Source organism: Alligator sinensis, unplaced genomic scaffold, assembly GCF_000455745.1.
Source record: "Alligator sinensis unplaced genomic scaffold, ASM45574v1 scaffold388_2, whole genome shotgun sequence".
Classification (NCBI taxonomy): Eukaryota; Metazoa; Chordata; order Crocodylia; family Alligatoridae; genus Alligator; species Alligator sinensis.
In genome coordinates this window covers 2,140,795-2,158,516 of record NW_005842102.1, presented here as the reverse complement: position 1 = coordinate 2,158,516, position 17,722 = coordinate 2,140,795, and the positions used below count along the sequence as shown (strand labels likewise).

Below are 17,722 nucleotides of genomic sequence, written 5' to 3'. Positions count from 1 at the left end.
AGGAGCAGTCGAGGGATGCAGTTAGACAAGTTAGATGGGACCAATTACAAATTGTTGTAAATACCGACCTACACGCTTATACAGGCAGTCCTTGACTTACAATGTTTATAAATTGACACCCTGTTTCAACTTTATGACGTCAGTTTTGACTTTACAACGCTTGATCCGATGCCATGCCATGCCACGCCAGCGAACGAGTTCGCTGCGTCACCCATCTCCCTGGGGAACATCTGTCCAAACTTCCTTGGACACTTTCTTTAAAAAAAAGCAGACAAGACTCCAGAAAAACCTGCAGCTAAGACTCCTGAGAAGACTCCAGCCAAGAACCCTTCAAAAAGTCCAGCAAAGTAACCTCAAACAAGTCCTTCCAAATCAATATGATTGCTATTTACAATATAAGTGCTATATTACTCATCTATAATTGATCGAGTACAACATTCTGGGGTATTTTTAGTGAAAATAGGGTATCGGGCCTTGGTTCAGGAACCAATCCCCCATTTATAACATGGTTTCTTATAAGAAAATTGGTTCTGAATTACAACGTTTCGATTTAAGACTTCAGGAACCAATTGTGTCGTAAGTCTGAGGACTGCCTGTACTGCATCTACATCATATAGTATCTGAGCACAGTTCTGGGTATGAAGAGTGAAAAAAGAATAATAGCTCCTTCTTTTCCTCCTGCTCTTTCCCAAAGGGCAACTGGATTCAGCACTTGGGAGTCTTCATTCTTTTGACTTTCTCAACGCTGAAGTGTTACTGAAAGTTTTGTTTCTGCTGACTAGTGGCAAGGATCAAGTTATCCATACAACATCTTCAAGGACTCGCCAATCGAAGTGAGCTTCACTTGCCAGACAAATGCTCTTTGTTCTTGAAAACAGCTTCAAGCCTGTATGGCAAGCAACTCTATTCGGATATTGTTACACCTGTGGCAGAATTAGTTTTTAAATGGCCTCTGTACTTCATCCCTATGAACACAGCAGCTCTGCAAAGGAAGATTCCCAAACCTGTCCTCCATACCAGTCAGGAGCAGGTCTTTACACCAACCATTTCCAAACTCAAAAGTACCAGCTATGTCTGTGTAGGACACCTACCTGAGTTGCTGAAGAATAGGCTGCACTCAAGAGGTCCAAATCAAACCTCTCCAGAGGGCCGCACGGTAGAGCATGCCTCGCTTCTTCTCACTCCTTTTAATCACCTTTCACTGTTGTGCTCAGACACTAACCTGCATATATATAAATCTCAGATACAATCTCTCTATACTTTAAACTCAAAACCTTGCTAGATGGAAAGGGCGGGACTGCCTGAAGTTACATCTACATTAGAGGTGACATGCTTTAAACTAGACCATTGTTTTAAAATGGACTGCAGAGGCAGTCCCAAGACCTGCCCAGAGCTTATGCAGTTGTCCCGGTTCTCGATGTTCCTTATTCGGAGTAACCCAGAATATGCACTTAGATGTAGCATCTTAATAAAAAGAGATGCAGCTTCCTGAACAAGTGGTGGAGATGCCAGTTTTCTACAAGGTCTGAAGGACTCTGAAGCCCAACTCACACGTTCTGAAATCAGACAATCTGGCTCTTTGAATTAAAAGAAAAGAGAAAGGAAGGTTGTACAGAAGTGTTTGGGCCCTGACTAGTCAGTAGATTCATATGTTGAGTACATCTGTTGTTTTTAAGCACAGTGCTGATGACTGGCTCATATATACTGTGTGTCTCTCTCTGCGCTAAGATACCATGAGTGAAACAGGCGTTGGTTCTCCTGCCATTAACAGCCGGACATTTAACCACAACCAGTTTTGTATGTTGTCACCTCTACCTACAAACTGGCAGCTCAAAGATTTAATGAAATCAAAATGACAGGAGAAGACAATGGCATCACGTGGGGCTCCACATTAACACAGCAAATGAAAAATAATGAAGGCTTATAAGTTAGAGATTGAGTTCTAAGAACAACTACATTTTGCTATAGGAAATTCCTTCAAAATATGCACATTCCTTACATTTCTCCCTTCTGTGTATCTCTATCTGGACTCTTGCCCTGTTATTTTGCCTAAACCAGAAAGGCAAAGTAGATGTTCAGAGAAGTATGCACCATCCACATCCGCCTCTGTTGCCTAGGTAAGCATTTCATACTAATGCATAAATTACCCAAGGAACAAGCCACCAAGCGAGCCAAAAGCAAACGCAGTACATTTTATATTCTTTTCTTTACTTACTCTGGGAAGTTGTAGATCCAAATCCTGCACCAGAGGAACCAAAAGGGTTCTTATTGGCTGCATCCTGGCTTGGTTTTCCCCCCAAGCCACTGAAGAAACCTCATCTTCTCCCACCACTGCCAGACCCAAACAAGCCTCCGCTGGAAGAGGACGCCTGCTAGGAAAAAGAAAGGATGTGAGACAAGAAAGCAGCACAGGTCAACAAACATATATGAGGAGCTCACAGACTCCCCACCTCATGCCAATCCTAAATAAGTGAATGGCTCTTCCAGACTCGTAGTGGTATAGTATGTATACAACCTTATCATCTGGTTTGACATACAGTGTACTCCCCGCAAACGCTGCTGAGGCTGTACGTTTTTGCACCTAGCCAACAATTTTATTTAGAGCTCATGCACCGTTCCCTGGAGCTAATGAGTAACAAGTCCTAGTTACTAACTTTTGTGCCTATTTATACTTTGGATTGTGGTGTTGTCTGCTTCAAATGGCCCAGTATGGCACAAGAAGAATCCAGGCATGCATTAGGATGCCTTTTATTCAGATGCTAGGCAAAGTCTACCTTGCCTAAGCAAGTATCACCAACATGGTAACTGAAAACTGTCCAGGGCTGTATGTAAAACAGGATCTGGTCTGCTAGAATCAGGCAGAGCACTCTAAACTAGTGTGTTTCTGACCACAGTCTTCTACCACATATGCCGAGACGCACATAATCTTTACCTGGCCAAAGACGGTGCCTCCAGGGCTGGTTGCCTGCCCAAACACAGAACCTGTGTTGCTGGAACCAAAACCTGTGGAGAGGAAAAAGGGAAACAATGCTCCAATATAATCCCACCCGGCACTTTTCTGTGGTATCAGAGAATAAAAAGGATAAATCATAAGCAATGTAGCAGCTCCCACGCACACGCACAAAAAGAGCACTTCATGATGCTTCGGGTTTGACTTAGTAACACTGCTGAAGTTATCACCCACTAGCACTGGGGAAACCAGGTTTAAAGAGAATCAGATTTATCCCAATGTATGGTTAGTATAAAACTTGAAATGATATTTATCCTTCTTTAAAAGCCTCTTCACACCACATTTTAAATTAAATACGCTTTAGCATCTGAAGCTGTTGCTAACAATCCCAATGAACTTGAATTCTGCTAACATCACTGTAATGCTACAAGCTATGAACAAGTATTGTAGCATTTTGATTTCCCTCGTGTACAGAGGATCTGAGCTGTAACCTAAGGATTCCCATTAAAGATAATGAAATGTTTTGATTAAAAAGAACTCCTGATTCCATCTCCCAATTCACTTAAACACTCATTTTGTAATAAAATTTGCAGCTTCCGTAATTAGGAACACCTTCCTTTTGCAGACTCACTTCCCCCTGACTTAAGTATTCTTTGGTACTGTAGTTAACACAAGGTGATGCTTTCCTGCAGTCCTGTCTTTTATAATTAAATGAGCCTAATTGGGTGTTTTTTCTAGGAAGTAGATTTTAACTGTGATTCCTTTGCCCTGAATACCTTCCACTGAAGGTTCTGCAGACGGATACAGAAAAAAGTTTTTGCAACATGGATAACAAAAGGAGAAGATGGGTGAACAAGGATCCCAGCCTCTGTAAATAATGGTGTACCAGAACAGACAGGCAAGAACCCAACAGCCATATTACCTCTTTATTTAATTACAAGACCTGTTTTTAAGCAAAATCCTACTTAACTAGAAGATGAATTCCTAATTCACCCACTGCTTCAGGGTGGCTAGAGGCATCTGAGTTATACTCATTTACAAGGATCTGAGGCCTACCTTGAGAAGCCCAGATCCTGTGCTTCTCATGGTCCAATAGCACAAGTACGTTGGATTCACTGTAGCCTCAAATATTAGACAGAATCAAGTGGCAATTTTGAAGGACTTTAGACCATTGGAATAAAGCAGCAAGATAAAACCAGAACATTGAAGGTATTAATTCAGCTGAAGAAACCTCTTCAGTGAATGGCACAGTGTATGTGGCAAGGTTGCTAAGTCCTCCGCTGACAGACTGAAAGATGCATCCAAAATTAATCCTACTTTTCTCTATGAAACACTGCTCACCTACCATCAGCTTGACAGCCATGCTCTAACTCTATAATCTCACTACTACCATCTTTTCTTACCTGAGGCTTGACAGAAGCTGAATCCAGCCGATGATGTAGTGGTGGTGGCAGCAGCGGTGTTACCGAAGACTGATCCACCCTGTCCAAACCCAGTACTTTGCCCAAAAACGGGCGCGCTGCTTTGCCCAAACAGCCCACTACTGGGACCAAAGGAAAAGGAACTGGCACTGTTGGTACTAGAGGGGACTCCAAAAACATTTCCACTGCTTGACACTGCAGTGGACGAAGCCGGCTGGCCAAAGGCAGGCATTGTTCCAAACCCAGTCTGACTGAAAGTGAAACCACTTGAAGAACTGCTTGCTGGCTGACCAAAGGTCGGTGCCTGTCCAAACGTTGGCTGACCAAAACCACCAGCTGCTGCAGAGCCAAACGTGGACGTATTGAAACCTGAGCTAGCTGCCTGGGTAGTGGCCGCAGTGGTGGAAAGCGCGCCGCCCGCGGGCTGACCAAACAGAGATGATGCTGTGGTTGTTGCCGACAGCTGCCCAAAAGCAGGAGGAGTGGAAGGGGTGGTTGCTGTTTCGCTAGCAGGTTGACTAAATGCAGAACCAGACGAACTGGAGTTGGGAGGCTGAGAGAAAACTGAAGAACCTGAAGAGGCAGCCACAAACGCAGAGGTACCTACAGCTGGACTCGGGAGAGATGTACCAACATCAGAGGCAGCAGCCAAAGAGCTTGTTGTCTCTGCAGGAGCAACATTTGCTGTAGATGTGGTGACCGAGGCATTCTGATCCAATGGGGCAGAGCTAGAGACAGGAGGAACCACTGCTGTCACCACCTTGGGGTCACTAACAGAGGAAACTGTAGAAGCTGCTTCTGTGGAAGGTGTCACCAAAACAGTGCTTAAACCTGTAATGTTCGTGTCTCCTGCAGCAGCTGGAGATATGGCGGTTTCTTTAACAGAATCAGGCAGCTGGGCCTGTGGTTGGGGTGGCTGTGATTGAGAACCTAGAGGTGCAGGCCCAGGTGCTAACACTTCACTTTCAGGTGGCTTTTCAGACACGGGTGGTAACTTGATGTCCCCTGTACTTTTACCAGAAGCAGCAGAAGGGACAGCAGCTGGTGCTGAACTCAAAAGAGCTCCAAACGACAGGGATGTCGAAGCCGAGAGGGTTGCTGGTGCAGGGGTGGACGTGCTTGTGTTGGTGGCTTGTTGAATACCAAATGAAAAACTGGGCTTACTGCTATTTGAAGCTCCTCCAAGACTAAACACCCCAGAAGTGCCTGCGTTGGTTAACTGGACATTACCAAATATGTTGCCTGTGGCGTTTGTGCTGACTGATGTGGATGCTGGACTAGTGGTTGGGACAGATGTGGAAGCAGCAGCCTCGACAGGTTTCCCCAGCTGAAGGGAGCTGCCAAAGGTAAATCCTGAAGGCACTGTGGAGGCCTTAGGAGGCTGCGTACCAACAACACTGGTAGATGGAGCTTTAGTGCTGACTTTGGCATTATCATCTGCCTGACCAACCCTTAGACCTGAAAAGCTGCCAAGAGTTTCCCCAGCTGGATTACTCTGAAACAAGTGGTCTCCAGGCTTCGATGGAAGGGTTTCCATTTTGCCAGAGGTCGCGGGGGGAACTGAAGTAGCCGTTGGGGCAGGTTTGCTGTTGGTCTGCGCAGCATCTACGGAAGTGGAGGCTCCTGAAACGCCAGCTGGTTTGATGGACCCGAACGTAAAGGAGCTCTCGGGAACGGTTCCAAATTTAGAGCCCCCAGCAGTGGAAAATGAATCAGGCTGGCTCAACTCTTTAGCAGGCGCTGTCACTGATTCAGAGACATAAAAGGAATTAGAAAAAATGAGTTACAGGATGCAGGGCTCGTTTATCATCTTCACAGCACTGGCATGCCAAGCATGCCACAGACAGGAATGAAGGCACTGCTCCGGCCCCAAAGACCTTAAAATCTCCTGACAAAATAATTAACTATCCATTCCACTTTAACTTCTGCTTTCCAGAGGCCACAACAGCTACACATGAAGCCTACATCTTCATAGAGATGGCAACAATGATTTGATGGGCTTGTATTTTGGTAGCCTCTACTTAAGATACTATGCCTTGAATACAGTGAAAGCGCCACCAGTTATTAATACCCATTTTCTAATGGATATAATGAGAAAGCCATCTCTATTACAGCCCCAGTAGCTGTTACTACCACTTTTGACACTTAAGTATTTCAGCTTTGCAAAAAGCCCTGCTATGTACTGGAGACCTGTTCATTTAAGCAATGGCTCTTAGCTGTGGTTAAGGCATAAGATAGCTGCAGAATTTTCTACAGAAGTAAATCTCCCTATATAAACCCAAGGTATTTCTAGAACATTAACCATTGTTTTATTTAGTTTATTGTAATCTTTGAAATACTGGGAAAAAAGCACTTGAATGTAATTGTCACAGTAGCTGCATTCATTACTATAGAAATATCAAGGAAAGGGTAATTTAGGAAGTTTGCAGTAAGAGTGCGTTAATTACATTTGATTATTTTTAATCACATTTCTGTGCCTGGAATGCAAGCACATAATTGAGAACACATTGGGCAATATGCTTCAACTTGTTTGGGGTTTTTTGGATGGACAGAGCACTAGAGATTTGGGGTTGGGGCAAGCCATTGAGTTTTGGGGCCATGGAAGGTACAACACCCCTCTCTCACTTTTATTTCCCGACTAAGCTTGAAGATGTCTTCTGTATTTCTTCATTCTGAACTCCCAGATTTATCATCAACAGCTACCAGAGGCAAGGGTGCTTTTGCTGACTTGTGGAGCAATGTAAGGAATTGAGAACTACCCAAATACAATTTAGAGTATTACAAATAGCCCGCTGAGCCTGCTGTGCCTCCTGTTCCCCTTTATTACTTATTTTCCTAAATTTGTATGATCTTGATCTGAAACTTAATGAGTAAGAGGAACCTGTTCTTGCTCCTGTAACAAGTGGGGAATTAAACACACGCACATGGCAAGGACCCTATGCTCCAGGGAGTTACTGCTACATGACACAGCCACAAAATAATGAGTGAAGTAGGGAAAGCAGCCTACTGGTTTTGAACAACAGCTTCTAAGAAGTGCACAGCTATAATCTATACCCAACCCTCTCCACCATTTTATTATGTGGTCACACTACTTAAAGCCGATGGCACTCAGCAGCTGGCCACCTTAACCTATGCTATTTTAAAGTCTGCAGATTAGCGGTAGTGGAGGAATCATTTCAGATACTGTCCTTTTCATATGCTAATATTTCACTTGATGTTCTTGGCACCAAATATTTCACTTTTTTTTTTTAAACTGAATGACAGGTGGCCTGGATTCTGAAGCATTACATAGTATAATCCAGCAATTCTATGGAAATACAATATTCTTGCAGCTACTGCAGTTTTAATAATAGAAGAGAAGCAACATAAAACAGAAGAACTATAGGCATGAAAAGGAGTAAGTGTTCACATACTGGAGAAGCAGCAAATATGTTGTGATCTGCACACTTCAAAGAACTCACCTTGAGAGGCAGCCAGGATGGGTGGTGCTGATGCTGCTGCAGTTGATGCACCAAAATTAAACCCAGCCCTAGGGACAAAGAGGAGAAAAAAAGGTAAGAAAAAGCACTTTAGTTCATAATGTCAAAACTTCCTTCCACATGATTAATACAGACAATGGCTCCGAGCACAGGGTTGTACAAAAATCAAAGCTCTGTGTGTATGCACATTCACCTATTTCAGCTAAACCTGGAGATACCTCTGTGCAGTAACTGAGCCATGCAGGGACAACGGCTTCAATTTGTTACCCTGCCTATTGTAAAGATGCAGAGAGACAGTTCAAAACCCTTCTGACCATGCTCCACCTATGAACATCTCCTCTCCAGTTTCTACTCCTCTCTTCCATTCAGCCACAGAGGGAGAGCTCTGTACTTCAAGCCCCACTTGGCCCAGTGGTGGCAGCAGCAGTTACACCTTTAAAAGTGAGGGCATTTCATTTAAAAATCAAGATAGGCATATATGAATCACAAGAATTATATACTCTCTCCAATGTTCCAGGAATTCATGATCCATGACGTTTTTATAAATTAAGGGTCTATTTTTCACAGCCCATTTCCACAGTAATATTATTTTATGACGACAATTGTTGGGAGTACAGTTTAATCTCATTTTATTTAGATGCTGAATGAAGCATAATGGAGATGCCTGAAATTCTGGCCTTTCACCCCAAGTTGCTGAAACCAACTGGGCAGCAGTTTTGGGTTTCATTATAGTTTCCTGCTTCATAAACAAATGTGTTTGTAGGGTAGCTACCTAAAACAAGGAGTTTTTTGTTTTGTTTTTTTTTAAAGGGAAGTTTTAAAGAGGTTTTTTTTCCAATCTCATCCCTTGAAACACTCCAGAGAAGAGGTTAAAACATGACTATGTGCTCTTATCTCACTACAACCCATGCCTCTCTCTGCGTTATTGCTTATGTAACAGACCTCACCAGATGGCACTGGGACTCTTTAGTCACCTCCGTGAGTGGATTACTTTTCAAGTCACAATATGGTACTCATGCTGTTGAAATATGCAGCCCATATTTCCAATCCTAGCTAGGAATATTGGTGCTTCTGTGCATCAGACTACCACTGTGCATAGCTCTCATCACGAACATGCTGTATATCCAGGGTCAGAAAAATTAACCCAACTCTTGCTGGAGAATTAAATCTATAAGCAAAGGCTACAAAAACCTAGCTAAGGGCTAGCCCAGCTCACTTTGCCCTCAACTCTGACCTCTACTCTTTAGTTCCTAGCTGTGAGGAAATGACGGGCTCATTCTCTTATGGCTCTTGCCCTAGTAGCTAGGAAAGGCTCCATGGTCACCTCTCTGATCTGGCTGGATAGAGGGCTATGGAGAAGGGCATCTTCACTCTGTTCCCTTATCTTCTTCCCAGAAAAGCCCAAGCAGGCACCTCCCATCATGCAGGATGAAATGTATGCATTGTTCTGCACCTCTCCAAGGAGGAGCACACAGCTAGACAGTGGAAAGCAGCCCCTGTTCCACATTTATTAGGCAGAGTGAATCTAGACTCTGTGAGCACCAGCAGGGCAATTTAAACATTTAACTGCATTAATACATCTAGTCTTGATTGAAACCACTGGACTGTGACCTAAAGGACTTCCTAAAAATATAGCACATGCTTTCCAGTCTCTACAGTTCCTGTGCCCTCAACCCACGGCCTCAAAGAGGTGCACCCACAATTCCTCACCTGCTTTCCCTGGAGAATTTTAGAATGGAAAATGTTCAAAGCAACACTAAGTTGTGCCAGATTCCTGCTACCCTTCAGGACTTGCTTATGCAGCCTCTACAAATCACATAAGCCTTGACTGGAGCCATTAGGGTCAGTTAAACACATACCAACTGAAAATATTTTAGTTAACTAACAGCAACAGCTGTTGTTCAATGCTGCACAGTTCGCTGAAAATGTGTGTTGCAATAGTTTGATAAAACTGAAAAAGATAAAAAGGTATTGTGTCTTAAGAAAGTTCATACAAACCCCAGAGACGGGAATGAGAATGTCTTGTTAAACTGGGCAGCCGTGGCTGGAGTGGATGTCACTGCAGAAGTGGTCACAGTCGCAGCTGGTTTTACAGTCCCTGCCCCTGTTGCAGGGAAAAAAACAGCAGCAGATGCAAAAGCAGTTCCTTATCATTTCCCTTACAGATGCCCCAGCATGGCCTTTCTGTGCCATGGGATGAGCTTAGTGGAACTCTTACATATTTTATTTGATTGATCAGGTGCAGTGTCAAAAAGAAGAGAAGTTCAAATATCTCTGCTCCCCCCTCCCCCGCGCCAGCATGCACAACAGCTTATTTCCCAAGCTGCAAACAGAGCAGAAAAGAAAAATGCTTTCTCAAGTCACTTCCTCAGGAAACACATTTCTGTTTTTGTTTTTCACTTGTGTGTGGCTTGATAGCTGTATGTGGAAGTGTTGCTGTTATGAGTTTAAGGCTGACGATGACTTGAATTATTCCCCCAAAATTAAGGCAATAATGCATGTTTGACTAAAAGCACAGCTAAGTGGCACATTTTCTTATAAGGTAATAAACATAAGATGGTAAGCCATCTACCAAGAGATCCGTGACAGTGCTCCCTCCTGAAACCATCACCATAACAACCAACATTCAAATTCAAACCCTGACATTTTCAGCCAACTAAAATTTAAGAGATGGCTTTTCCTTTTATTGTTATGTCAAATAGGATTCTTGCCTACTCGCATTGAAACTGTTCTCTAAGAGGCAACATACGTCTAAGGATTAAAGGGAATATTTCATGAGTATTAATGGAGTGATGGATCTCAGACGCTCCTGTGAGAAGTTTCCGAGACCCTCGCACAGTTCAAAAGCTGTTATCTAACCCGCATATGACGGGGATAACTCCAACCTTTTTCTCTTTCTCTTGTTTCACTGCACAAAGTAAAACAACTCTGTTTTCCTTAAATATCATCATGTTCAAATTTTTCTGCAGGGAAAATGAGCCACAATTCAGAAATTAGGCTGCAAGTGACACTGAAGAGCCTTGACTGATGCTGTAAGGTGATTTACGTTGGGCCATGGCAGTAAGGGATGAGCATTAGGTGCTCTCCCTCTGGCAAAGAGGCTAATTAACACTGATATTTTTTTATTTGTTTTTTTAGAGACGGTTTGCTCTTGCCATTTAGTTATCCTAGATTCAACTCCCTTTCCTTCACCCTACCAATTTTAACTGCTCTTTTAATAGGGTAGGTCCTCATTCTGAATCCACCAAAGCAGGGCAGAGGTTAGAGTCACTACTGAGAAGTCACCTGGAAATAACAGCAGGGTGGACAGCAATATTTTAGTCTGGCACAACATGAGACATAACTCTCACTTCCCACAGAAAGCTCCACTGCAGCCTCATTTCAGCAACTAGACACTGCACTTTCACCCAGTTATTTACTATGGAAAATATCAGAAATCAATATGGGTTCAGGAGGGTAGTGGGACAAGTTACATATTGGAACTTTTCAACGGTAACTTCTTCTTTCTACAGCACCCACCCCTTTCTATATATACCACTTTTCAACAGTCTTCCACCAGTCTGTTAATACAGATTTCTAGATACAAGTTTGCTGTGCACTGAAAAACAAGAGTGATTAATAGTATCCAGAGTATCTCCAAACTAATACACAAAAGCCAAAAGAGCCTGGAGGGAAAACATTTGATAATCCCTTTGATCACAGCTGAGAGCAGACCTCAGAAGTCACAGAAAAACAATGGTGCAGACAACTGGATCAGCGATTAATTCACGTTGAAGTGTATTCAACACCTTTTAAAGCCATTTGCAAAGAGATAGCCACCTCTCCCTTTGTAACAATATACACCGGGTTCTAGGCATCAGAAGATTACATGCATGTGATTTGCCAGGTTCCTCTTTCAGCCTAGATACTCTATGGGAAAGAGAAACCTTTATGGGAGATAAATGTCAACCTGTCTACTGCCAACAACCTCTTCACTCTTTTAAACATGTAACAATGACACCAATTCATATATGGCCATTTATCTTCATTCTGAAGGAGACAACATCTACTGTACATCAATGGTTTACTGGCAACTGCAAACTCCATATGGCTGTAGGAGCTAGAGTAACTGCTGAAATATTTTGCATCACTAATCAGCTGTCAAAATGGTCTGAAACAGTATTGCTTTAAGGAGGCCTGTAGTCACACTGAAAATTGGTTGCCATTTCATCAACTGCCTGATATGGGGTACTCAGGTTGATACCTGTGCACACCTACAATGCAAACTAGGATATAGGATGGAGGTAACCGAGCTAGCTCAGATACTAGTTGCAGTTCGGTCCTGGTGTCAGGGACCTCAGCAGTAGACAGGCTGCTGCCAGGACCCAAGCTTGCTTGTTTAAAGCTAGGAAGGGATGCTTCCAGACTACACTGCTCTGCAACACAGGCATACCCCAAGTTAGAAACTAACACCAGATAAAGTTACTGTTAATCCTTCACAAGGAACTCTATAGGTCTTTTTCCAATGAAAGTCCAGTAACTCAGTATTTAAAAAAAAAAAAGAAAGAGGCTCCCATTGAAGTTGATTTAAGAACACACCCATGTTCACTTCAGATGCTTCCAACAGTTACAGCTCTGAGAAATGCTGAAGTCAGACATTAAGCACATGCACAATCCAGTTCTAGAATGAAAGAGGAACTGCTGCACGGCAGAATTTTAGATGTGCCCATGCACACAAAGCACATAAAAGCATATGGTTAGCTTTGTGTGACAATCCTATTTAGTTTCTGGCTTTTCAAATTCTCTCTAGGTTGGAACAGTAAGGAATCAATTGACAGAAGAGGAATCAGCATCATTTCTTCCATCTGTGGACAATGCGCTACTAAGGCTGGCAGAACACCCGACCCTCAATTTTATTTCAACAGAAAAAAACACTGACCTGAAATTTTGCTGCCAGGTGTCTGACCAGCTGTGACGGGGGCAGCACATGGTATGGAGGCAGGCACAGGTGGAGATTGTGCTTTAAGTGAACTTGTTAGAGGCCCCTAAAAATGCAGAACACAAACACCAGGCAAACATAGTTACCCCTGTACAGAATGGAAAAGTTTTCAAGTTAATTTATTGCATTTTGGGGTAGAGTACATATTCATGAAAAAAGGGGAAGTGGACCAAAGCACCTGTCAACGCTGCCTATTCACCTTCTCTTAACAAGCAGCAGCTTCCTTCCAATTCCAGCCATGAACCCATAAATAACTACAAACTTGGATATTCAACTCACCCAATGAACCCCTCACATAGCCCAATACAAGCCTCTTCCTTCCATTCCAATTCTCCTGAACAAAGACTAACAATTAAGTGGTTTTGGGATGTGGGCCACTACCTTTGTGTAGCATCTAATCCCCCATTAGGAAAGGTTTTAACTCTACATTCTCGATTAGGAAAGGTTTTAACTTTACATTCTCGATTTTCCTTAACATGATCTTTTTTTATTATTGCTTATAGCCCTGAATCTGCAGTAAGGCCATGGCCTGCGAGACATTTCCAAAAGCAAAATGAAATCAAAAACATTAAGACACAACAAAGATATGTCTGGCATCACTCAGCCAAGGTCAGTGATTAAGATGTGGTTTGTAATGTGTGCAGGGCAGAGGGTATGGAAAGGGAATGTATGGCAATCTATTCAACAGCAGCTGAAACAAGAAGCAGGATGGTATTTGCCAGGCCATAGCACTTAACAAGGAAAAAAGTAAGTATCGGAGATACCTGCTTGGCTTGATTTGTAGCAACAGTGGCCAAAACCTGGTGAACTGCTTGGGCTGCAGAGTGAGGAACAGACGATCTGAAAAAATAAGGAGCAAAGAACAGACTTAATGATTGGCTAATACAAAATAGATCTCTTCCCAGAAAACCAGCTTTGAGAAGTCCAGTATAATAGTGATTGCCAAGTTTGCAAAACTATAAATCCAGCAAAACCAAAATGAACAAATCTGATCATGGTATAAACCTCTTACATGAATCAGCTTCATTTAATAAAGGAGGGCTGCAAAGGTGTTTAAAACCCCATGGCTTAAATGATAAAGTCTCCTTCACACTCATTTATGTTCCTGAAGAGAAAGGAGTAAAGTCAACCTTCTTTTTTTAACAGGGAATTGATGAATCACCAGGTAAGGGGATTACATTTTTATGCTTCATGTATAAGCAGCTTTATGTACCCCAGAGTCTGGAAATGGATGCACACATTTCTGTCCCAAGTGCTAGACAAGGAGACAAAGAAAACAAAACAAAAGTCCCTTGTGCTTTAGGTCTTCAAAATGCTGTACAAATATTAGTGAAGCAGCACTGTGGTGTGGCTAACATCATTTGTAATACGCTCATGCTACTCCAAAAACCTGTCCGTGCCTGAGAGTCATTTGGGATAAGAGGAACGGGGTAAGCAGACATACCTGTGCAGCTTTTTGAGATGCTCTGGACACTAGATCCATATTTTTGTATACTGTCACATTGCACTGCTACAACAAGGCCTCATATCCCGAATACTAGCCTGTCTCCTCCAATCATCAGGGCACTATCAGTCTTAAGATTCAGCTCTCGTCTGCTTGCCTGTCAGATAGGAAGCTCTTTTATCCCCAACCATGCTGGTGTCATGCATTTCTAATACTGGCTTGATTGCAACATAAATGAGTGTGTGCAGGGCCTCTTGGGCCCACCGCCCACACATCCATGGATGCAATATGAAGCAGAGCACTGCTGCGGCTTCGTGTTAAGGTGCCCGGCATCCCCAAGCTGAACCAGAACTAGGCAAGGAAGGAAATGGAATCATCCTGCAGAGGACTCTCTGTGCCCAGGGTCTCAGGCGATTCATCTTCAGCTCCTGACACCACCTAGTCTGTGCTACATATTACTTGGGTTTCAGATTCTATTGATGAAGGGGAAGAGCCTGTACCATCCCCAAAGGCTATATTTGGTGAAACTCATGCTACATGTGACCCATGGATTGAGCAGAGAGTTCTCCTCGCTGGAAACAGTGCATCAAGAACAGAATCCATTAGCCTTTCATTGACACAATGCACAGGATCCCAAGCAGAAACTGCATGCTTTCCCCTGACAGCGATGATTTTAAAGCTCTCGGGCAATCAATTTACCTGACCAAAAGCACTCCAGTAATGTCCACTTGACTGACACGTACAGCGCCAGCTCTGGATGATGCATTCATCAGGTCCATTTCATTTCTATCACAAACTCAGCTGTTATGTAAGCTTGCACAGAAACAAAGGACAGTGCCTGAATTCTCCCTCCTCTTACAGTTGTGACAGTATGAACTGCTAGTGCTTGTCTAAGATCTAGAGGCACTTGTGAAAATTAAGGCTGAAGACAACGTTGGAGCTAGGCAACTATTTCACCCATTTCACAACGAATGCACAGAGGTTAAGAACCTAGTGCAGGATCAGACGATTTCTGTTGGAGACTCTTAGATTCTGTTGCCAGCTCTAAGCCACAAATCCTTACAAGAACTCGACCACATCATAAGTGGGCCAATAAACAGCAGCAGCCGGAGAACTAAGTGCATCAGGTCTCTGATACAAGTCAGTAAGATGAGCCAGCCCCAGGATTTGATTCCACTATTTGCTTGAAGTGCAGGAGACCTGACTGCTACCTTGAGAAACAGGAATCTCTTTTCCTCTTGGGATGTTCTGCATGCAGCATGGAGGACCAGCCTCACAAGAAAAAATTAATAAATAAAGTTCAGGGACTGTCAGGGTCTGCTGATTGCCGAGGTGAGACGGGGGAACTAAAGACTTGCCTAGGGACACAAAGCTGGCTCACAGGAGTTGCAAGACAAATGTGCTCCCATTACAAAAGAAATCAGACAAATATATTATAACCAGATAATTGTATTATAGCTGTTTCAGACACTGCAGAAATGCCCAACTTCTAAATATTTTGTGGTCACCAAGCTAGAATTTAATCAGCTAGATCCCACCTAGATCTCAGGAATTTTGTTACTACATGGGTAAGTTCATTGGAAGTTCACCTTTCCCAATAAGCTTTTCTATGGAAGGAGAGCTTGAGGAAATGCTTCTAGTCTTCTCCCCTGCACTTACTTCCCCAAACCAAGTTGTAGCAGCCCCATTTTCTGTGGGTTTGATGCTCTACAATAAAAGCAGTGACTCTATAGAAGGGCTGGCTGTCATATGATAGCCTGATATGCTTTTGAAGTCTGCTGTCCACTGCAGTCTACTCAGAGATATCCAGGGCTTGGCTGACCTCAGTTCTACACCATCAGACATGTATTTTGCCAGCTGAATTATTGCTTGTCCTGACAAGTAATAGCTCCTGTGGCATTTCCAACACTGGAGTGCCTGGGATTACTGTATACTAGGAGCATATGGCAGCTCTGCTACAAGAAAGCCAGGCACAGGGTTAGAGCAGCAGCTTACATTCAACTCAGAGGGTGTTCAACTGGAGAAGCATCAAAGGGAAGAACAGGAGACTTGTTTGCCATGATCCTGGGAAACAATTGCACAGCTCAAAATATACAGTTGCTAGGACCTTCCTACATAAAACCTGTTAGAAAAAAAGGACTCTAGTACACATGTACCCGAGTTCTAGGAACGGATCTGAGAGTTATTTCTTAGATACCAGTGACGAAGAAGAACTCTCAGCTGCCTGGGACTTTTCCAATGTCATGTCTGCAGAATCCAAGGTTGAATCTTTTTTTTTAAATTAGTCAGCATTGTAGCCTTGCTAACTTATTGTTACCAGCACAACACAAACTTCAGCGGAGAAGATTTCTGAGGCCTATGCAGGCAGCATTACAGAAAACATTTCCCTGTAATCACAGATACAGCTGGTGAATGAAACTGTTTTCCAACTTAGTGTGGATGCAGATAACACTTAGAGCAGAAGCAAGATCTCTGAACCAGTTATTTCTGTTATTTGGATGATTTTAACCTATTCAAATGCTGCAACTGCAAGCACAGAACTTTCATGTCAACCTTCTTTGGTTCACACCAATTTAATAAAAATATATATAGGCTTACAGGAGAGGAACTACTGATTGCTATCCACTCGAGTTTATAAACTCCTCTCCTCTCTCACTGCCACCCTGAAGGGTATTTCTGATTCTCTCCTCCTGCTTCCATATGAACACAGAGTATTGAATGTATTATGTCAGGGGTAGAAAACTTCCAGCACGGGTACCAGAGTATGGCACTTGAAGGCATTTTGCTTGGCACACGTGCCTCTGGGTGGCTGGCAGGGAAGGGACCGGGGCTACACAGCAACAGCATGGATTGGGCCCCTTGTAGCTCTCCTGTCATCCACCCTTGGCACACCAAACACCTTACAAGTTGAAGTTGTGGGTGTTTTTGGCACTCTGCCCAAAAATGTTGCTGACCCCTGTATTATGCTTACCCTCCTACTACAAGTGATTATGTTAACGAAGCCATAGATCAACAATTTTAAAACAAGCTTTTTGGAGGCTTTTGATTAAAACATTTAAAGCATCAGCCAACAGAAGCAAACAGACCACCCTTGTCCCGAGGTCTCCAAACTTAGTTACAGAGAAGCTAGTGAGTAGTGGGTCATACCAGGACACACACACAAAAAAAACTTGCCTTAAAGCCCACCAATCTTCTGAAGGCACTCCGGTTACACTTAATAGCCGCTATCAAGTGTAAGGCATACATTTTGTAAGGCACTGGTTTCAAGAACTTCTTCAAGTACTCTGGGAAGAGACTAGAACCTAGTGATAAAGATAGAGCCCCTCTGTGTGCAGCTGAATGTTCTTTGTTCTAATATGTATCAATTAAGAGGATAATTGAGTCTTCCTGCTTCTGCTGGAGCTGCACTGAATGCCAGCACAAAGTGGAAAGCTGCTGTCACGTTTCAAA

The 17,722-nt window shown here is 43.1% G+C and overlaps 1 protein-coding gene across 1 annotated transcript in view; it reads right to left on the bottom strand.

Annotated features, from left to right (window-relative positions):
* The window catches only part of LOC102375132 (nuclear pore complex protein Nup214), a 51,835-nt gene that overhangs the window by 12,550 nt on the left and 21,563 nt on the right, over positions 1 to 17,722 (bottom strand). The window contains 7 exon segments of the mRNA XM_025204950.1: positions 2,216 to 2,372; positions 2,933 to 3,003; positions 4,354 to 6,117; positions 7,833 to 7,900; positions 9,849 to 9,954; positions 12,769 to 12,874; positions 13,593 to 13,668. Of these exon segments, the coding sequence (XP_025060735.1) occupies positions 2,216 to 2,372; positions 2,933 to 3,003; positions 4,354 to 6,117; positions 7,833 to 7,900; positions 9,849 to 9,954; positions 12,769 to 12,874; positions 13,593 to 13,668 (2,348 nt within the window).